A 22,253-nucleotide genomic window follows, 5' to 3' on the forward strand; every position below is an offset into this window, starting at 1 on the left:
GAAAAGTGTACTAGTCGGCTTCCTAAATAAGGCTAGTAATTCTGAGTCAGGCAAAGAGCCAGACTGAGCATGCATGCTCTTTTTCACCCTACTTATTGCACATTCACAGGCACATGTAATCTACTGTGTGTTCACACTGCAGCTGAAAATGTCCCAACTCTACCTTTTTTTTTTTCCCCTCACATGACCCACATCTGATCTGTTGTAATCAGTGTGAACAGCAAAACGCTGCATGGAGTCACATTTATTTTTTCAGTTTCCATGTGGACAACATGGATATGTGGTACAAATTCGGATCCCATGTGATGCGATTTGTATTTGAACACTTGGTGTTAGAGACAGTTTCATTTTGGCGGCCATGCAAGAGTTCAGGACAACAAGATTCAACAATGGAAAGAAAGCCAAGTACAAAACTGGATGTGACGTTTTTGTTATTGTCACTCTGTTCATGTATTTATTTTTAACATCGTTGACAGTTCATATTGGTCTTGGATATGCGTTATATTCTAGAATAGATATGAACAGTCAGTCTTGTCACTCCAGGTCCAGATGCCGACGCGGGGATCCTGCCCAGGTCTCTGAATGTGATCTTCAACAGCATCGAGGAGCGGGTTTACACACAGATGAGCATCAAGCCTCAGCGCTGCCGAGAGTTCATGAGGCTCACCAAGGAGCAGCAGGCCGAGGAGGCCGTCTGCAAGAGAAACCTCTTCAGACAACTCAAAGAGGTAACTGCTCTGGGGAGCTGCTGACTTCGGCACAAACAGGGCTGGAAATTAACTGTAGTCAAGTGGCCACACAAGGCTGGTAAATCCTAAGATTCACCTGCTGCCAGTGTCAACTAGATATTTAGAATAAGACCTTGAAATGATGGTTTGATACTTGTTATAGTTGCTGTTGACAAATGTGCCTTCCCACGACCATAGATACCAGTATTTGGCTTACGGCTGGTGTCCCATCCTGACCAGGAACTGTTACAGGCAAAAGTTGAAGTGTTGGGACAGTGAGCTTAAGTTTGTGTTTTTTTGGAGGCGTCCTGATGGCTCAAAGTGGTTCTGTATATGCATAGTTGTCCACATACTGCAGATTGCACAGGCACTTTCTTTCTTTCTTTCTTACCCAGTCTCTGCCAGGACTGGTTTTTTATCTTTGTTTATGTTGCAGATTGCACAGGCACTTTCTTTCTTTCCCAGTCTCTACCGGGACTGGTTTTTATCTTTGTTTATTCCTATCTGTTTTTAGTCTCTTATGCTTTTTCAAAATTTGTATTTGTACCTTCCTATCTCGTAATGTACACATTGGAAGCTACTGTACACCAGAATTTCCTTCGGGATAAATAAAGTATTTATCTATCTATCTATCTATCTACAACAAAAGTGTTGTATTTGGTGCGATTTGTAATATTTCTATCTTATCTCTCCGCCCTTTTTTAGAGTGAGAAGAGCAGTGCCAGCCTGTTGAGTTCAACCAGTAAGGCTATCCTGGAAGGCAAGAATTGGATTTGTCTTTTGCCTATTGTCTGCTTGTAGATCATTTTGATTTGTCTTTAAAGTTAAGTTGATTTGCACATACTCATACTCATTTACTAGGTCATTACTACTTTCACCAGTCTGTTCGTTGTTGCACCTCTATAAGAGAATAATAATGTTTTGCCAGCTTGATGAATAACATCCAGGCCTAACATTAAAAACAAGATCGTAATGAATAAAGCACTCGATACAAAATTGTTACTGTTCTTGGCACATTGCTATATTTTCTGTTCCTACTGGGTGATGAATATTTTTTGAATATCCGTCAGGTTCTGCCTTGTTGGGGACGACTGTAATGGCGGAGGACAGCGTCAGCCTCGAGGTGGAAACACACACCAAGTTCTCAGTTTGGGTTTCTTTCTGTGAGATCTACAACGAGAACATCCACGACCTGCTGGAGCCGGTGCCCAGCGGGGCTCCAAGGAGGACCGCCCTGCGCCTGTCGCAGGACGTCAAGGGAAACGCCTTCGTCAAAGGTTAGCGGATCGGAAGTCTAGAGGTTGGCGAAGCCGGTTTGTGACCGGAAGGACGCTGGTTTGAATCCCAGCAGGCCGCTTGAAGTGAAACAGGTTTTTAACTTCAGAGTAACCTTTTGGTCCAACCTTTGTCAGACTAATCATCGGTCCAGTTTGAAACGGTACTGTGAAATTAAAAACAAATTTGATGCATTGCAAGTAGCAGAGTATGGGAGTTTTTTCATTGTTGAGTCTACTGCTTTTCTCCCACGCACTTGCACAAACATTTTGGGATGTGTGAGTTTTCTGCTTGTTGAATCCCAGCTGGGAAAGTGTATTAGAGGTGTTCTTCCCTCCGTCATCAACTCCTGTGTAGAGAGGGTACTGTACTTGAACTTGAACTTGATCTTCATCAATTAATTGTGTTGACATTTTTGTCTGTGGACCTATCTCAAGATGAGCTTTGTCATTTTATATGGTAGAAAACCTCTCCAAACGTCACCGCAAATTGCATCTTTCGAATGCAGAATTGTTATAATTACTACTGCGACAATCAGTAAATCTCATCACACATTTAGCCTACATGGTTTTTTTTTTTACAAATTTTTTTAAACATTCATTCATTAGTTTTTAGTATTTTTGTGTGTATTTGGTAAACATGTTGGAGCAGAATATCCACATTTGGTGTGAAAAGAGTCTCTTGGAGTTTCTTCTGTTATATTCTTTCTTCTGTGTCTACTGTACAAAAGGGTCCTCAGCAGTCAGTGTCTATAAATCTATTTGTGTGTGTGTGTGTGTGTTCAGACCTGCGCTGGGTACAGGTGAACAGTGCAGAGGAAGCCTACAAAGTGATGAAGCTGGGAAAGAGGAACCAGAGCTTCTCCTCCACCAAGCTCAACCAGCTCTCCAGCAGGAGGTAAGACAGACATTTTGGACATGTAGCTGATACTCTACTCTAGAGCAAGTTACATCGAGTGCAACAGTACAACAAGCTTAAAATCCCTTTTTGTTAAACTTGTAAAGATCAACTTGGCTTATATAGCACCAGTGGTTGTTCAGACAGCTCTTCTGACAATACAATATTTTGAGAAAATTCCACAAGTTACTCACTTTAGTGTTTTTTTAGTGTCAAAGTTTAAAGGGTGTTGCTTTTTGTTTTTTCTCTCTCCAGTCACAGTATATTCTCTATTCGCATCCTGAGGATCGAGGATGTTGGGATTCCAAGGGTCCACACCATCAGCGAGTCAGTATAAGTTTGTTGTTGTTGTTTTACTGGCATATATAAATGTGGTTGTACTGGGCAGCTCCCAGGTGTCAAAGAGTGTAAATGTATGGATATGAAGCAGGGAAGCACTGGAAGAGAATATGAGCAAAATAAAGTCTCCCTTGAATAGATAATAGTTTAATGAAGCATGAACTACTGAACATACTGTATATGCATGGTACTGGAGAAAGTGGCCAGCAGTCTCCAAACATGAATCATCTGTGTCTTGAATAGTTACAATGAATATTTCAGCACTAAAGCCTCAGTTGCTGGATGTTTCTGAGCGTTTTTCATTTAACTGTCATTCCTTGGTTGCCTCTATTTTGAAAAGTTTGTTAACAAACGGTAAAAAGAGAGGTCCGCACACAAAACAATGCAGATGCAAAGATGTTCTTGTGCTCTTTAATGGGTTTAGGCACAGCCAGGGGAACAAATGCACAAACGTTTGGGCCAGAAGCCTTCTTCAGTGTGTAAAGATGGATGCACACAATCTAGAGAATGGAGCACATGTAATTCATTTTCAATTACCAAAACACAAAAATAAGAGTGATGTGCAAACTATGTGAAACATCAGGCATGGACGGTTCATAAAACATAGAATAGACTGAGTAGATAGTAGATCAACTCGATTAAAGGGTGTACAAGGGAAAACCCCAAAAGGCCACTTTATAAGAAAGGTCAAACTCCTCATTTGATCCTTAAGGAGACAGACTGTAATTTACAAATCCAAAAGCAAAAAAAAAACCCATTAGGAAGCTGGGAAATAGAGCTGCAACGATTAATCGATTAGTTGTCAACTGTTAAATTTATTGCCAACTATTTTGATAATCAGTTTGAGTAAGTAAAGTTTAGTTGTCAACTATTAAATTTATTGCCAACTATTTTGATAATCAGTTTGAGTAAGTAAAGGTTTTTAAGAAAAATAAGTCAAAATTCTCTGATTCCAGCTTCTTAAATGTGAATATTTTCTGGTTTCCTTACTCCTCTATGGCAGTAAACTGAATATCTTTGGGTTGTGGACAAAACAAGATATTTTTCACCATTTTCTGACATTTTACAGACCAAACAACTAATCGATTAATCGAGAAAATAATCAACAGATTAATCGACAATGACAATAATCGTTAGCTGCAGCCCTACTGGGAAACTCTCATCACTGGCACTTTAATCACTTGGCCAGTGATTAGTGATCTGCAACTTTTTAATGTGTTTTTTTGTGATGTTAAGCTTGAATACATTTTTCTACTTTCTGCATTGTACGTGGTTTCCCGCCCATTATTTTGCTTAGTATTTTGGCCAATTTGGGAGCCACTTGTTGTTTTCTACCTCAAAGAGTCTGTTTTGGACCAAGCATGGTGTCAGCAACCTAATTCAAACAACTCTGATGTGAGGTCCATTGATACCCACCACCTCTTTGCTTTTCCTGTTGGTGTATTGCCTGTGTGTGTGTGTGTGTGTGTGTGTGTGTGCTGGTGTTCTCCAGGCTCTCTCTGTGCGACTTGGCCGGTTCAGAACGATGTGCCAAGACCCAGAACAAAGGAGAGCGTCTGAAAGAAGCCGGCAACATCAACACCTCCCTGCTCATCCTGGGGAAATGCATCAACGCACTACGGCACAACCAGCAGGCCAAGTGAGATCATATTTGTGTCTGTTGTCGTCTGTCTCTCTCTTTATCTCTCCATCTCTTTATCTCTCTGTCTCTGTCTATTTCAAAGGTGTGCTTGCAGGCAAGCTGTACTCATTGTATAATTAATTTGCATGACCACCTTTAGGAGATTTAAAGGAACATTGACATTGTTTTGAAAGCCAGAAATCTCAGCAGCTGGTGGAGTAATCATTGTGTCATTAGTATTGATCAGCAACCCTATCAACCCTCCACAGATACACCAAGTGTTTCAAAAGTAGGCATACACATTTTAATAATAAAAAGCAAAGCTGTTTTAATTTTAGTCATTTTAACAAAACAATTCATCATTCAGTAGTCTGTAAATAATAGGTATACCTGGAAACATGAAAAATATTTAATAATACAGTGAGTATTCATTCATAAAACTTACCGGCAGGTTTTGCGTGACGTTAGGGGCAGATACTGCGATGGTGTTTCCTCATTCATAAACGTGAAATATCCAGATGTTATTAGCGTCACCGTTTTCCCCGTCCTTCCACCCCTTTTGATCATTTACATATTGTGAAAGCGATTCATAAAGGCAAACCGCACCGCAAAAAATAACCACCTGTTCTAGTCAGACGGTATATTGTAGAAATTAATGTTAACTAATGAAAACAAATATTAATTATTACAAAACCAATAGATAAAGTCACATTGTGTCCAAGGGCATTAATTATCATTGGAAACGTGAAAATGTTTAATAAATATGACTCGCACATTGGCTTTGCAATTATTAATCACCGCTCTGACTGCAGTTGTAAACTGCAGTTTCCATCTGATTTGATTCAGTTTATCATGATGAAAAAGAGAAGATGACCATACACACATCCCATAAACTTTTTAGCAGCTGCCGGAGTGAAGTAGAGCTGAAGTATTTAAGAAAGAACGCTGCACATTGCTGCCAATGCTCCCATATATTTATCTTACAATGTTTTGATAGCTCATGATCACCACTGATCAATTTATAATTTCAGTAAGTGACATCATCATAAACATTCGGTTTATCCAGGACTGCATGAGGGGGAAGGATAAAAAAAAAAAAAAAAAAAAAAACATGAGGAGAAAGAGGTTTATCTGCCGTTCTAATGCGTCTCTGCTGCCTACTGACACACAGGCGGACAGGTGTTACATATGTAAAGCTTAATTAACATGTTGGTGTTGATTGGCTGTCACCTGGGCTACAGCTGAGGATAACACAGCGGTAACGTGGCTCCGTCATGATATTCACAGGTGTGGCAATTTTATAAATCAGGGAAAATTACCGTGGTGCAGATTTTGCGTCCCGCTATTCTGTTACCCCAGAGTTTTATGACCTTACATATTACACCTTTGAAGAAAATCCTACACGGGTTACCCTTCAATACAGCTTGATTTTTCCGTCTACACACACTCACACACACACTCACACACACACCAACCCAGCTGTGTGTGTGTCTCTCTCCCCTCAGGCTGCTTCAGCACGTTCCCTTCAGAGAAAGCAAGCTGACCCACTACCTGCAGGGGTTTTTCTGCGGTCGAGGTAAAGCTTGCATGATTGTCAACATCAACCAGTGTGCCTCCATGTACGACGAGACTCTCAACGTCCTCAAGTTCTCCGCCGTGGCACAGAAGGTACACACACACACACACACACACACAGACACACACACAATGTCTTTTTCCCCTCTCTCCCACCCTGTCTTTCTCTCCCTGATTGTGCTTCTCGTAGTTTGAATTTGAATCTTACCTCCATGGATTGCATGTAGTAATAATAATAACAACCTTTATTTGTATAGCACCTTTCATACACAACATGCAGCTCAAAGTGCTTTACATCTGTTGAAGGCAAACAAATTAAAAAATATAAGGGTATAAAAGAACAAGCAGAACGCATTGCATTAAAATAATAAAATCAAGTAAAAATAAAAAGATAATTCTGAATAAACAAATGAAAGAAAATGGAAAAAGTGAATTGCATTAAAAGAACACAATTAAATAAAATGTAATGTCACCATTTCACCATAATGTGATTTTGAAATGGTACATAGCATAATAGCCTAATCCACTAACACAAATTTTTAGACATGTACGTAGAATTCTGCAAAATGGAAAAACAATAAACAGAATATTAACACAGAAGGATTGTAAAGTGGATGTACTATATATGTACAGTTAAAGCTACACTGGGCAGAGTCACTCGTTTGCGGCCCCAACCCGGCCGGTCTGTGATGCTTTATACCAAAGGAAACCAAAGAGACAAGAGAGGAAAAGATCTAATGTATAACCCCACCCCCCACCCCCAGTTAGAAAAATGTAAATACGATGATCATCTGTTAGTTTTTTGTACTGGCTGTGCAATAAGGGCAATTACTACAGTTTTCCAGTACAGTTTTTCATATATAATGGTATTCAAATATTAAACTGCTACATGCCACATCCTGGTATGGACCCACATGCAAACATGGGTGTTGGAACCAAAATGACCCCCCACATCCACAAAAACATCAAGAGCAGACCCTGCAGTATTAATAGATGTTGTATATATTATTCAGCTGTCTCTCTTTCCCTTGTCTGTCTGCAGGTTGTGGTCCTGACGACCAGGACCCTTCCCATCATGCCCCAGAGGTCTGCCCGCGAGGTCTCCTTCATCATCAACAACGCCGACAGCAAGGCCCTGCTGGGCAGCAGGAGGAGCTCCCTGATTGGCTGGGAGAGCAGCCTGGAGGACGTACAGGTACGGTGGACAGAAAATCTCCAGATCATCAGAAAGCTGTCAGGTCCATCCCAAATTCTGTCAGTTTCTTCCATAATTGTGCTGCTCAACAGTACAGGCACATTTTCCTCTTGGTGTGCAGTGATGGGCACAAAGTATGTAAAAAAAAAAAAAAGTCATTCAAGCTTTTACTTTGGTTCTTTTGGGCAGGTGAGCACTTGGCTGTGTCAGACTTTGGCACCGAATAACCGCTCCGAGACGCCTGAAAATGCAAATGGAGTGAGAACGCAGCTAGGAAATGACACCCAAAACGCAAGGTTTTATGGGTGTAAGAAAACGCTCATGTGCATCTTGATCGTAGTGGACACCAGAGAGGGTAAATTATGACAAAGAACGCATCATGCTTAGCTAAATTTACAAGGCCTGGAATCCCAAATCTATAACCTGGTGGGATGACGGGTTCAAACTCCGACATTTGAAATTTAGTTTATATACTAGGTGAGGATGAAAATCTTATTTTTTCCTTTATTGCATCTCCATTTACTCTGGAATGGTAATAGATATAGGTCTACTTACAATGGATTCATATTCTTTAGCTTCTTACCTATCAAAGGCAGTGGTGGAAATGGCCATATTTTACTGGGGGAACCATACTTCGGTGGGGTGGGTGGGGTCCGGGGGGGTACTCCCCGGAAAGTTAACTAATCACTAAAGATGTTTTTACATTCACAGATATTTTATAAACAAATAAATGCTAGTCAAGTGCATTTCATGCATTACACAATAATGTAGGATATTCTTTCTGTTAAAATCAAGAGCTGAACTTTCATTTTCTCAAAACTGCACCAGGTTACAGGACCTTCTCTCACTCTCACTCAAACAAATCTCAAAATAAAAAAGTGCTCCATGTTACTGGACTGAGCTTTTTTGTACAAATAAAATCCAACTTTATCTAACATGTTTTACTTTCCCAAAAGAAAACATGTGCAACAGATCTATATAACAACACACCTAATGTCATTTATTTACATCAAAAGGTTATCCATGGAGCCCAGGCAAGCAGCCCAGCCCAATGTAATGGAGATTTAAAGTCATAGTGCCATCTTGTGGTGAAAAAAAATGACTTTTTGTTTTGACTCCGCTGAGATCGGGAGGTAGCTCGTTTCTCCCACACAGTAAGCAGGCTGACCAATATCATGCATGTGACAAACTGAAGCTTGAAAAGTAAAATATCTATATCTAAATCTATACAATTATATCATATCACCATTTATTTCCATGCATATGCGTGAGCTCTGTCCACCTGACAGCCGTCTGTCCTGTCGGCGGAGAGAGAGACACACAGAGTTTGATGGTTTCGGCGCATTGGCCGACACTTACCGGCGCTTCCCAGGGGCACGGTGCCGGACAGGGCCGACAGCTGGGTGCCGATTTGTTCCCGGTGATCCGTCCGAGATTTCGGCGTCGGGACCCCCGTCGGGTGTCCGGCGAACGGTCCGTGGGCGCGGTGGAGAGGACAACGGCGGAGAGAGGAGACGTTACCGTTGTCTTAAATCTGACCGGCACAGAATCGGATATATGAGACTGATCTGCCGGTCACCGGTCATGGCCGATCAGCTGAAAACCGGCCGATTAGACTAGATCTCATCTCGTCAAAGACGCCACCGATGTTTGAGGAAATTAGAAAGCAAACCACCACCATCAATTTTGATGAGTTTCTCGACAGCTTCCAGCAGACCTGTAGCCACTAGCGATGACAACGTTGACACAGAAACGCTACTTTGGGGACTGGTTCCAGGGACCCTGCAGTAGCACGCCTTCCCATTGGCTGTATGGGCTGTAGCTGGATTTGTGGTGCGTTCAAGCACAATAAATTATATTCGTTCATGAACAGGATTTAGAAACAGTGTAAAACAGCTATAAGCGATTTCCCCCTATAAAAAACATTGAATAGATTTTCGAAATGCCCCTTTTTTAATTTTTTGCCCCTGTCCCTTAGAGAGTCTGTGCACACCACTGCCTCACAGTACCCACCATAATTTTATTTTTATACATTATCATATAGTGTGGTTTTAGCCTTATTATACTTGGCTTGTGTCATCATACGGTAAAACTCCATTGTTATGACCACCTTGTGTCCAGGAGGATGAGGATGATGAGTATGAGGAAGAGGAGAGCCTGATGGACGACACCGTGCAAGAGAGCGGCGATGATGACGACGGCGACGATGATAAACTTATCGTTGGTAAAAAGACTTACCAGGTCAGTTACTTTCCACTCAAATTCATTTACGAAGTGCTTTTAACAAACAGGTCAACACAGTGCATTTTACAGAAATAAAGACTATAAGGAGATATTAAAACCGAGTAAATGTATCACAAGTTATTAGATGTAAGTTGAGACAGAGAACTGGAGTAAATAAATGGGTTTTCAGTCTTTTAGAGGCCTTTTATTTTTATCAAGCTCTGTTTTATACTGGTCTCCAGGTCATGCTAGCTCACTGATATCATGAGGAAGAATTTTCTTTAAGCAAAAAAAGTGTAAATGTTGTCTGGCTCTTATTTATTTACAAAGTGCTTCTCTGTTATTCACAAGTTTATATTTATTGTCTGAGTGCTGAGGCTTTCACTCCTTACTTTTGGTTGCTTGTGAAGTTGGAAATTGAGGAATTCAAGATTAATTTTCTTGTTGCACTCATTTTATGTTGTGATGGATAAGAAGGATGGCTAAATGACTGAAATGTAGAATTGTTTTTCAAAGTGGGAAGTTTTTTTGTTTTTTTTTTGCTGACATCTGGTGCTAGATGGTAATTGCTGTGGTATTTCTGCACTGCACAAACATTGTGGCCAATACTGTGGGGTCTTTCCTGTTGAAGTTTGAGTTTCTGTAGGTGGCGCTCTTTTCTTTGTCTCTTCAGTCATGGTGGCTATTGCTGCTCAATGCTAACTACCCAGTTCTCCTTCTGTTTATTCCAAACAAACCGGAAACGTAGAACACATCACTTGCCAAACTATTTTCCCCTGGAAAAACCCACCGGACACCGGGTGTTCAGAACAGCAAATGTAAAAGCTTTCCTGAACTGGCTATCAGTTGACTTACTATTGTGTCGTGTCAATCAGTAAGAGAGAATTGCAAAACAGACTAGAGCTGCAACGATTAATCGATTAATTGTCAACTATTAAATTAATCGCCAACTATTTTGATAATCGATTAATCGGTTTGAGTAATTTTTTAAGAAAAATAAGTCAAAATTCTCTGATTCCAGCTTCTTAAATGTAAATATTTTCTGGTTTCTTTACTCCTCTATGACAGTAAACTGAATATCTTTGGGTTGTGGACAAAACAAGACGTTTGAGGACGTCATCTTGGGCTTTGGGAAACACTGATCCACATTTTTCACCATTTTCTGACATTTTATAGACCAAACAACTAATCGATTAATCGAGAAAATAATCTACAGCTTAATCGACAATGAAAATAATCGTTAGTTGCAGCCCTAAAACAGACATTTATTTATGTTAAAATGTTGTAGATTATTACTTTAAAAACAACATTGAGACCTGCCCATTCTTATCTCCCTGCTGTTTTTTCCCTCAGCGGCAGGTGGCGCTGCTGGAGAAGCTGCAGGTGCAGCTGAAGAAGGAGCGAGCGGAGAGCATCCTGCTGGAGGCGCGGGTCCGAGAGGAGGTCAGCAGGGAGTTCACTGAGCTCTTCTCTGAGATGCAGACTGATTACAAGTGAGATTCCTAAACATTTTTTTACCTGTATCCAGGAAAGGATTTGCTGAGCACATGTCATCTTTTTAACCAATGCACTGCCTTACATTTACACAGTAGCCATCAATTTCAGACTGAATAAGTCTCACATTTACCTTAATGACACTTCCAGACAGTGTAGTCAAAGTCACACCAAGAACCTGCAACCTCTAAATTGAATTCACAGTCACAGGCTGCATTTTAAGAGTGTTCAAGGACTTTTGAGCCTTGAATATAGGAAATCAGGACCCCAGACATTTAGATATTTGGTGGGTAACGGTTAAGCTTGTGGTCAGAGGATTAATGTAGGTCTAAGCAATGTCCTGACAAATGACACACCTGTGTTTGTTTGTGTGTGTGTTTCAGTGATCGGCTGGCGAGAGAGAAGGAGATCCTGGAGGAGCGAGCAGAAAGGAGGCTGGAGATCTTCAAGAACCTGGTCGGAAAAATCGCCTCCACTGGACCCAGCCAAGATGCACAAGCCATGGTAACGCAGCCTCTCTCACACCGACTGCGTCACCTTTCCAGTGACAGCTCATTTATTTCAAACATTTCATTTATTCTGTTGCCACTGCATCATTCTGTTGCAGATGCATTGCAATGCAGGTGTTTCATGCGGTGGATTTGTTCTAGTTATATTCTATTTATTAGTTCCCATGATGAAAACATTTAATTACTAAATCAAAGTGTCAATGAAAAATTGTTGAAATACTACAATCAAGAACCAATCGATACATTTGAGTGACAAGATCCTTAGTTTATAGTTCATATCAACACACCCGGGTTTCAGAAATAAAATTGCATCACAGATATTTTGATCCTGGCCTTAGCCTGCTTCCAGCTGCAGTTAGGCATTGAAAAGTATGTGTATTTGTACAAATTTGTATTTTAGTTTTTGTTTTTAAAGCTGAAATACGGGTGCTTTGTTTCCTCCTCTGGTGGCAAAATGTATTTGAAATGGTGTTCGGACTACAACTAAACAACCATGGAAGCATTACATTATCAATTATAGCATCAAAGAAGCTGTAGCAGCCAGCATGGCTCACCCGTGAACTGTTTACACACTAGTAAAAATATCTGTATGGATGTAAAATGCAGCTGAACAGGGGTGACACCTTGGCCATTCTTCTCCTGATGTTTGTTCTGTCCTGCAGGACAAATCCCTGGACCTGGACGGCATGATGGACTCCATGTCCAGCGACCTGGTGGGCATAAAGACCGCTGCCGAGGCCGCTCACTCCTGCCTGGGTTCAAGCTGGCCGGGGGAGCAGGCGGGCAGAGCTGAGGCTGTGGAGGATCTGGAGAAGAAGGTGTCGGCGCTGAGCGAGCAGCTGAGGAAAATCCAAGAGCAGCTAGATCACAAAGACACTGGTAAAAACAGAGTGGTGGTTCTCTTACTTTAATACCACAGTACACTTCCACAAAATCCCAAGTCACACGTATCTATCAGTGGCTTAGAAATGTGTCATTGAGCCAAATTACCATACGAGAGGAGCAAAATATAAAGCAGTTATTTATTTTTTTTATCAGTGTGTTTTATCACGTTACATCTGTTATTCATCATTGTGATTGTCATAAATAAATAAATAAGTTAATAAATAAAAAACGATTATGTTTTCAGAACTGGATAACGTTACCAACCAAGTGTATCAATCCAACAAGGAGCTTACAAAGACCCAAAAGGTAAAAGATACTGACTTCTTTAATATGAATCACTAAAATGCATTTGATTTACTTAATGTTTATCTGATGTGCTACTTGTGCTCATTTGCAATTTTGGTAAGTGCCTTTTTTTGTATAATACTTGAATGCAGGTTGAAGAAATCACAGATCAAATCTTACTCTTTTGCTGTTATTACTGTTGTCAGGTGAAAACCTCATCTTCAAAATGTTTTAACTTAACAACCATGCATTTTTAAGTTTAACTGGTTTTGAAAACGTTTCATAAACCCAAGCGTTGTAGAACTTTCTCAACGCAGAGAGAAACTTGAAAATCACCAAAATTGGAGTTACAAGGTTTTCACCCGACAGTGAGTATATGCATCTATTGATGTGAGTCTATAGAGCTATAAGAGCAGTTGTAACTCAATGCTCCAGTTCTTTGGTTGTATTTTCTGCTTGTATAGAGCTTCTTTTCCATGTACAAGCCAAACCCTTCAAAAACATAAGTGAATATACACCAAATTTTGATGATCACATACATTCTGCATGTATCAAGCAACAAAAAGGGTCTTTTGCCTCCAATATATCTGTTGACATGAGGTACAGAGAAGAGAGGAAGACCGTTAGAACTCACTATCCCAGTGCTCCTAAGTTTATCTTTCTCTTGTAGAGTCTGGAGTCTCGGGAGCTGAAGTTGTCTGAGCTGATGGAGATCTGTAGTGAGAAGGATGAGATGATCTCCAAACTCCAGACCACCATGGACCGGCAGGTTGAAGATGCCACCAAAGATGTAAGAACGTTTGGTACTAAAAGCAGGGTTTTCCTTGGTCATGGGAAACCTGGGGAAGTCATGGAAGTGTTTTCTGGACCAGGAAAAAGTAATGGAAAATTAGGGGATAAATGAAACGCAAGTTTGTTCACATATGATATATATTTTCAATTGGCATAGGTAGACATCAACTTTTTTAAAAGGGTGGATATTTCCTTTTACAATGCATGTCTTCAGTTGTTTTCAGTGATAAACTATGGATTAGTTTCTCACAGAAGAAGTCTCAACAACAAAGCCATTTTTGTCGCAGGCAGGACAGGAAATATTTTCAATCACTGTCCACTTTTACTGTTTCACCAGCCAAACAAATAATTCCAAACAAATTCTTAACACACAAATGTAGCAGCCAGCACCAAAATATACCAGCATTCTCCTGGTGGCCACTGCTGATATTGTGCCCTTGTAGACCAGAGGCTGATTTGAAGAAGGTGTGACATTTTGGTATAAATTGACCACATCACCCTTGTTCCATCAAATTTTACTCGTATAGCACATGGTACACAGGGAAACTTGATGTGCTTTACATTAAAACAATAAAAGCAGTGCAAACCTGCCATAAAAACGAGAAAAAAACTGTAATACTGGAACTAAAATTGGCTTCCCCAGCCTTTCGATTTCATCCTTGGAACAACTAGGAGGCCGGTGCCAGAAGTCTTCAGAGATCTAGTTGGATCATATCTAAGCCACTTGGAAATGTGTTATGGGGCCAGATCATTTAGAGCTTTGTGGACAAGCAGCAGAATCTTAAAGGATAAGGCTGGTGTTTTTTAATGCATTGCTTACCGTCAACAAACCCTATGAAAATAACAAAATCAACAATGCGTTTGCTCTACTCCCGTTACTTTCTGACTTCCCACGTACCGTTTTTAGCCGTCAACCTGGAAGTAATTGGCTCCAATTGTAAGCTAAAAACTTTGAAATACAACTGTTACCACGAAAAGTCAGGCTGTTGTAGTTATTACCAAATCAAATTCAAATGGGAACAAATTCTTCATTACGCCGGGGACTATTTTCGGTGCTATGGAACTACTTTCCTGAGATCGCAAACGTCTTTACAGTCTTCTTAAGTCGTTTGAGGAAAAAGTCGGCCGGCCCGGTGCATCGTGATGATGAAATATGCTGCAGAGCAACGGCATGGCTCTTTGACGTGTTTTTTTTTTTTTTTGATCAGGGTCTTTTTATTGTAATTTTTCACATTATATCATAGATCCAAACAGGTCCAACAGAAAAAGAAAAGGAAACTTAATCGAATCCCCCACCCACCACCCCCCAAATACCAGACAAACGCATATAAACTCTTTGACGTGTTTTTAACCGTTTTTTTGAATACAATGGAGTTCTATGGCTGCATTGGGCACCGGCTACATGGACGAGACTTGTTGGCAAAACAAAATCATTGCTGATTTTGTTATTTTCATAGGATTTGTTGACGGTAAGCAATGCATTAAAAAACACCAGCCTTATCCTTTAAAGCCGGCTCTGAAGCTGTGAGAAAGTGTAATATATTCACTTTTTCTTGTCCTAGTGAAGACTCTTGCTGCATCATTAGGATAATTATAAATTCCATTGATGGCAACAATTTACATGCCCACCATTGCGTTTTGTTAAATGTGAACAAATTGCTCATTGGTTACTCATTTGGTGTGTGTGTGTGTGTGTGTGTGTGTACGTGTGCAGAAGGAAACTCTAGACTCCATCCGGCAGGAGATTCTCCGCCTGAAGACCAGCTGCAGCTGCTCTTTGAGCAGAGAAGCAGAAAGGCCCAGCAGCTCCCGTACCGAGGCCCGCAAGCGGCAGGGCGACGCCCAGCCAGACCTGGAGGGACAGCCCCCGCTAAAGAAAGGTACGGGATTGGCTGTGAACACAGGGAACAGAACGAGCAGAGAGAAGAAGCAACCCGCCCGGCATCGAGTTTATCTCCAAACCAGAAGGAGACTGTCGGCTCTCAGGAAGTGACGCCTGGCGAACCGGATGAGCGTTTACATGTCTCCTACGCCGCTGTGGAAAAGTTTAGAAAAAGAGTTTGATCTGAATTTGCATGTAACAATGTAGAAAAGTTTCTGTATAAGTATGGAAAAACATTGTTCAGCCCCAATACACATTGCTATGGTGTAGTTTCATTTGTAATATCAGCTTAAGGGTGATGTGGCCTATTCCCTAGGCACTACCAGCATACTTCATATCGAACAACAGCAGAAGTCTTCCAATCCAGTCAAGACATTAAAATCTTGTAAAGTTTTATTCTATGTTCTTGCTATTTTATGTAAATAAAGATGACTTGTTTTTGTTTTTTGGTCTGACATTTTGACACATGTGCAGTAGTGAGATTCTCAGATTTGTCAGGGATTGTGAATGTGTCAAGTAAAATCTTCCTGCAGTTAATGGCTAGATATGAGTAAAGCTGACCTGCTGTTTGACAGGTTTCACAACATGACAGATGGAGTTTAAGAGCCGATTCTGTTTGATGAACACTGTGTCGATGATCACTGCCGTTTTTCAAAATGTGCTTGCTGCCTACCATATACACTGTTCTGCAAGTTATCTAATAGTCTTATCAGTTGAAAGGTGCAGTCATCACCACCTACATACTGTATTATAAGATGCTTACAGCAAGATTGTATCATGAATGTGGGTATATATCAGTATGTGTTTGTTTTTGGTTTTCTATGATTGTGCACCTTGTTGCTGAAATGTCAGAGGGCTTTCAGGTTGTGTTTTTTTGTGTAATATGACAGTTCTGTAGTTTTGTATTAATTCTGTTCTGGTGAGACTTAATGGACGCAGCAGTGCAAGTCTAGTTAAGAGACTTTTGGAATGGACCATGAAACTGTACATTTAGCCATCTATTGCTGTTTCACATACACTATATGAGTTATAAATTGACAGTTCCTTACCATGTGTCAAATTTCACCTCTGACCTTTCACCTCCTGTCATATTTCCTCACTTCCTGTGCCAGACGTCCCGGGTGAAGCCGGTGAAGGAGAAGAGGAGAGGAAGAGGCCTCGCCTTGAGCTCCAGGAGCGGAGGGTGGCGGAGCTGGCCTCCCAGGACAGCAGCTCACCGCGGGAGGAGAGGAGTCCGCGCGAGAAGGACCAGCTCCAGGAAGTGAGCATGGGGGGAGCGCCAAATGCCCTGAAGGAGGAGCAGCAGCAGCAGCGAGGTCACCAGGTAGGCAGATGACTCATGCTTAGTGGGACCAGTTTCCACTGCAGGGCCAGCTGGGGCATACTAATTAGCCTGGTCTCCACTCTTACTACATTCATTTATTTATCCAGGGAAAGGTGACTGCGCACTCTTTTCCAACAGTAACCCATCTACTGTTCTCGGATGAGCAGTTGGGGGTTAAATGCCTTGCTCAAGGGTACCTCAACAGAGGTAGACCGTTTCCACGTCTCTTTCTCCAGTCACCGCCCGCCTCTCTAACCTCTTGGCTGTCACCAGGCCACATATTATTAGCTTGATGTCCCCTCAGGGCCAAACATGGCTGTCCAGTGCTGACTCATTATGTAGGTCACTGAGCTTCGTATATACTATATTTTAATTTGTGTTGAGAGAGGAACTGTAAATTAGGCTTTAAGTTCAAACAAATCATAAGGGATTAAATGAAATTAATTTAATCCCATATTATACACGCTTTGAGCTGGCCCTAGCATTAGGACGTCACTTTGGATGGACTGGATGTAGGAACAGCCCCAATAACTGCTTTCTTGGACCTTACGGCTCATGAAATGATGAGAGAGATAGATGGGCACACATTTATTCATTTAACTGGTCACTAGAAGTCAGGTGGAAAATTGGATATAGTCCCCATCGTAATAGAGCATAGTTAAGAAAACATTAAAGTAAAAATTTGGCCTCATGAAATCTGACTCAAATCAGAAATTTGCATGTGCACACTTGAGTGATGTGCTTATGTGTGATCGCTTGTTTCAACACTTGCTTGTGTGTGATATCCTTTTAGGATCTTTGCTCTTTTAGGATATTTGCTCATGATTGTAAAAGTTAATTGGTACACCTATCAACTAGGAGGCGTTCGCTGCTCTTGAGAAGGAGAAGAGAGCCAGAGAAGATGCCCTGGCAGCTTTGGAGTACCAGACTATGGGAAAAGAGGAAGCATTGGCCTCCTTGGACGAGGAGAGGAAAGCCAGGGAGGAGACTGTCGCCGCACTAGTGGAGCAGAAGCGAAGCAAAGAGGAGGTGCTAGCATCCCTCGAAGAAGAAAGAAGAGCCAAGGAGGAGGCCATGGCAGCTCTCGCAGAGGAGAAGCAAAGCAGAAAGGAGACACTTGCCTCTCTGGGAGAGGAGAAGAGAGGCAAGGAGGAGGCACAGTATGCTCTACAGGCGGAGAGGGAGGAGATCAGCAGGCTGGTTGAGGAGAGAGCGACAAGGGTGCAGGAGGCTGACACGCTCCGAGAGGAAGCCAGAGAGCTGACTGGCAAACTGGAGGCCACCGAGAGAGAGGTGGGCCACAATATCATTTAAACCTTTTGGTCAAATTCACCACAAAACAGAATGAGGGTGACTGCACATATGGATAAAATCCAGGTCTTAAAATTGTTTTGTCTTTCTTGGTTCACCTTTTTCTGATGAGAAATCTCCTTTGTTAGGCAGATGTATACTCTATTCATGTTAAATGTGATATCTATTGACATTAAAAAGGTCTTAAAAAGTCTCACTTCCAGAAACCTGTAGTCACCCTGATGAAGATTTTTTCAGACCCTGATTTTTTCAGTTTTGTCTATAAGGAAGTTGTTTATCATGCATCTGTTGGTGTCCAAGATTCAGCAGGTTTTATTGCTATGTAAAGTTTTGTATTATCTGCATAAGAGTGAAAGAGAATTGCATTTTATTTCCATAGGTGACCAACCAGACAGCAAGAGCCGAGCGAGCCTCAGTCGACCTCCAGGCTGCCCAGGCCCAACTGGACAAACACACCAAGGAGGTCCAGGAGAAAACTGCCCAGATCCTCTCCCTGGCCCAGGAAGTTCACAGCCTCAAACAGGAACTGGAGACGTCTGCAGCATCAGCTGGACTTGAGAGGGAGAGTGATAGGCTGAAAGAGGAGCTATCTGAGCTCAGAAAGGGTCTGGCCGAGGAAAAGGAGGAGAATGAGAGGAAGCAGAGGCAGATACTGGAGCTGGAGCGTGAGCTGGCACAGGCAAAAGAACAGATAGCCCACAAACAGCTGACCTCAGACCAGCAGCTTGAACAGCTCACTGAGAAGCTGAACCACCAAGAGCTGGCCTCAAAGCAGCAACTCGAAGAGCTGAGAAAGACCCTTCAGGAACAAGATGCAACTTCGAAACAACCACTGGATGAGCTCAGAGGAAAGCTTGAACGGCAGGAACAAGTTTCCGAACAAGAATTGCAACAGCTGAGATCAAAACTGGAGGAACAGACGCAGACCTCAGATAAGCAGGTAGAGGAGCTCAGACAGAAGCTGAGAGAACAGGAGGCGACATCACAACAGCAGCTGGAGGAGTTCAAACACAAGTTCAGCGAGCAACAAGCAACCTTGGACCAGGAGCTAGATCATTTCAAACAGAAGCTCCACCAGCAAGAGCAGACCTCAGAGCAGCTCAGGGCCGAACTGGAGGAGGCTAGATGCAAAGCTCGGGGCGAGATCAACGATACCTCCAACTCTGCTGCCGAGGACGATCTCAAGAAGTTGAACTCTGACCTCCGGGCTGAGGTTGCATCCCTGAGGGCAAAGATCGCCAACATGGAAGAGGAGGAGGAGTGTCCAGGTGAAACTGAGGTGGACACTGAGGCGGCTGTAGCCTCAAAAGCCGCTAGCAGCCAGCTAGCTTCTTCACTGGCCGATAGAATGGCAGAGACGGAGAGATTGCTGAAAGAGAAGGACGAACTGATGGAGAGGAAACTAGAGGAGAAAGAGAAAACATCTGCAGAGAAAGAGGCTGAGCTGCAGAAAAAGCTAGCGGAAAAGGAGGCTCAGGTGGCGTCCCTGCAGAAGAGCCTGAGAGAGGCACAGGAGCGGCGGGAGGAGGAGGAGAGCCAGGCGGTGCAGGAGGCCCGGCGGAGGGAGGTGGAGAGGCGCAGGGAGCTGCTGGCGGTGGCGGAGGAGGCCATCGCTCAGAAGGACGCTGAGCTGGAGAAGAGAGCGCAGGAGATCAGCAGGTAAACCTTCAGTTCTGTTACGGGAACAGGGTGGGAAATTACAACCAGCCAAATTCTCACAAGGTGTAGCCTGATATCAGACAGAATTGTCAACTCGTTCCACTCCATTTCCATCTTCAGTCTGACATTGCCTCCACTCTAACCGATTTCTGTGGGGGAGGGGGATTCGATTTTCCCTAACCAGTCACTAGAGACGAACGTATCCGCCTGAATCTAATGTCATTTTAAGTCGACACTGATGCGAAAAAAACATCTCCCCTTTGAATAAATGCCTTCAAAGCAGAGTGCTGTTCGGGTTTCAAAGTAATTGGTACTTTTAATGGATTTAGAACAGCCTGGATAGCAGCGTCTATCTTGTCTATAGCGGTCGCCATTGTTGTTATTACTCCTCCTTGGTTCCGGCACACAGCTTGACAACAGCTTGACAACGGCGTTAGTCCCGCCCGTGGCTCTGATTGGCTAATCGTTAGTCCCCCCCGGCGCTCATTGGACTGATCATTTTTCAACCGAGAAACCACTGTTTCATGTCACGATGCCAGACCAGAATCAGTCAACTCAGTGGAGTGGGCGGATTCAAAGGTCTGGACCCAGGCAACATTTGTAGCGATGGCATTGGCTTGCTAGAATGTAAACAACAATTTAAAAATTTAATTACAATGTGCAAATAATATAATTTGGATGGAGAGCTTGTGAAATTGAGATGGGCAAGCAGTCTCATGCATAGACGCACTGCTGATGTGACAATGTGGTGTTATTGTAAAGTGTGACGGTATGTGTTGTCTTAGAATCATAAAAAAGCTTTAGTTATATGCATCGCCATACACTTCCATGCAAACTCATAGATGACATAGGCCTACCTTCTTGTGGGTCATGTGGGTTTTAGGGCTGCAGCTAACGATTATTTTCATTGTCGATTAATCTGTCGATTATTTTCTTGATTAATCGATTAGTTGTTTGGTCTATAAAATGTTAGAAAATGGTGAAAAATGTGGATCAGTGTTTCCCAAAGCCCAAGATGACGTCCTCAAATGTCTTGTTTTGTCAAAAACCCAAAGATATTCAGTTTACTGTCATACAGGAGTAAAGAAACCAGAAAATATTCACATTTAAGAAGCTGGAATCAGAGAATTTTGACTTATTTTTCTTAAAAAATTACTCAAACCGATTAATGGATTATCAAAATAGTTGGCAATTCATTTAATAGTTGACAACTAATCGATTAATCGTTGCAGCTCTAGTGGGTTTATTTACATATGAGAAACAGACTATGGGAGTTTACAAAATATAGGCCTATTTCTTTTAATGTTTTTCATTCAGTTATTGGTGTTAAGATTCATTGGACAGTGTTTGATAGCACTGTGGTATAGAGGAGTGAAGTGCCTCAGCCTGACTGACTGACCTGAGTTTTCCTCTTGAAGACCACAGCGCTGTGGCAATCACAATGTGGTAAAAAGTTAGTTTCATTGTGGCTGATGCGGCTTCGACCCTTACACTCCTTAATATTGGTTGCTTGTAATGGTGACGAGCTAAGAATTGAAGCTTCTTCGACTGTTGCACTCATTGTAAGTTTCTCTGGATAAGCACATCAGATAAATGGACAAAGTAAAGGGAAGAGGCTGTGGGGTTTGTCGTTGCCAGTGGAAACACTCCCCTAAATTGTTTTGCAGCAGTGCGGTTGGAAGTGATCTTGGTTTTCGGACTCTGGTCTTATTCCCAGAGTCAGTTTATTTGTCTTCAATATTAAAGGCAGATAATACATTTTCACTATTTTTGTGTTTTTTCTAGCAGTGGGGCGCCCTTGCCGAATTCATTTAGGATTAATGTTGTTGGTAGCTCTGTCAGCCCCACATGAGAGTAGTTTATCTGAAAACAGGAGAAGCAGGTGAACACTTTCATCAGTGGGACACTAGGGATCAGCATTACTTTGTTTTAGCCCTTTTTCCCCCAGACTGAAGGAGAAAACCAGGCAAACTTAATCCCTGAGATCGAAGTCTTTCTTTATTAGAACAGATTATGTATTGCATGCATTTTTTCCCCTTAGCTTTTTTCAGGATATCATTACTTTTTGGGACATATAACTCTACTCATTTTTAATGATAGATTACTATTTTCCTGCTTTTATCCTGCTTTTTTGTTTTCCCTAATCAAATCATGCATATTTCAAAATTATCTGAGTGAGTTGAGTTGAGTATCAGGCAAGACTCCATTAAACAATCTGAAATACAATCAAAGAAAGCATTTTTTTTTTAATACTAGAAT

At 41.9% G+C, this 22,253-nt stretch overlaps 1 protein-coding gene across 1 annotated transcript in view; it reads left to right on the forward strand.

The window, feature by feature from the left end:
• Positions 1 to 22,253, forward strand: part of kif20ba (kinesin family member 20Ba) — an 81,776-nt gene that overhangs the window by 6,120 nt on the left and 53,403 nt on the right. The window contains exons 6-23 of the mRNA XM_071538660.1: positions 544 to 728; positions 1,434 to 1,488; positions 1,799 to 2,005; positions 2,789 to 2,900; positions 3,156 to 3,227; positions 4,732 to 4,878; positions 6,366 to 6,528; positions 7,478 to 7,630; positions 9,752 to 9,871; positions 11,207 to 11,346; positions 11,731 to 11,851; positions 12,519 to 12,746; positions 13,697 to 13,816; positions 15,533 to 15,698; positions 16,813 to 16,961; positions 17,886 to 18,317; positions 18,715 to 19,597; positions 19,637 to 19,994. Coding sequence (XP_071394761.1) covers positions 544 to 728; positions 1,434 to 1,488; positions 1,799 to 2,005; positions 2,789 to 2,900; positions 3,156 to 3,227; positions 4,732 to 4,878; positions 6,366 to 6,528; positions 7,478 to 7,630; positions 9,752 to 9,871; positions 11,207 to 11,346; positions 11,731 to 11,851; positions 12,519 to 12,746; positions 13,697 to 13,816; positions 15,533 to 15,698; positions 16,813 to 16,961; positions 17,886 to 18,317; positions 18,715 to 19,597; positions 19,637 to 19,994 — 3,811 coding nt within the window. The remainder of the gene's footprint in view (positions 1 to 543; positions 729 to 1,433; positions 1,489 to 1,798; positions 2,006 to 2,788; positions 2,901 to 3,155; positions 3,228 to 4,731; positions 4,879 to 6,365; positions 6,529 to 7,477; positions 7,631 to 9,751; positions 9,872 to 11,206; positions 11,347 to 11,730; positions 11,852 to 12,518; positions 12,747 to 13,696; positions 13,817 to 15,532; positions 15,699 to 16,812; positions 16,962 to 17,885; positions 18,318 to 18,714; positions 19,598 to 19,636; positions 19,995 to 22,253) is intronic.

The sequence above is a fragment of the Centroberyx affinis genome, unplaced genomic scaffold, assembly GCF_046629955.1.
Source record: "Centroberyx affinis isolate AG114_WGS23_722 - 3 ecotype Tasmania unplaced genomic scaffold, CSIRO-AGI_Caff_v1 ptg003324l_1, whole genome shotgun sequence".
Taxonomy (NCBI): Eukaryota; Metazoa; Chordata; class Actinopteri; order Beryciformes; family Berycidae; genus Centroberyx; species Centroberyx affinis.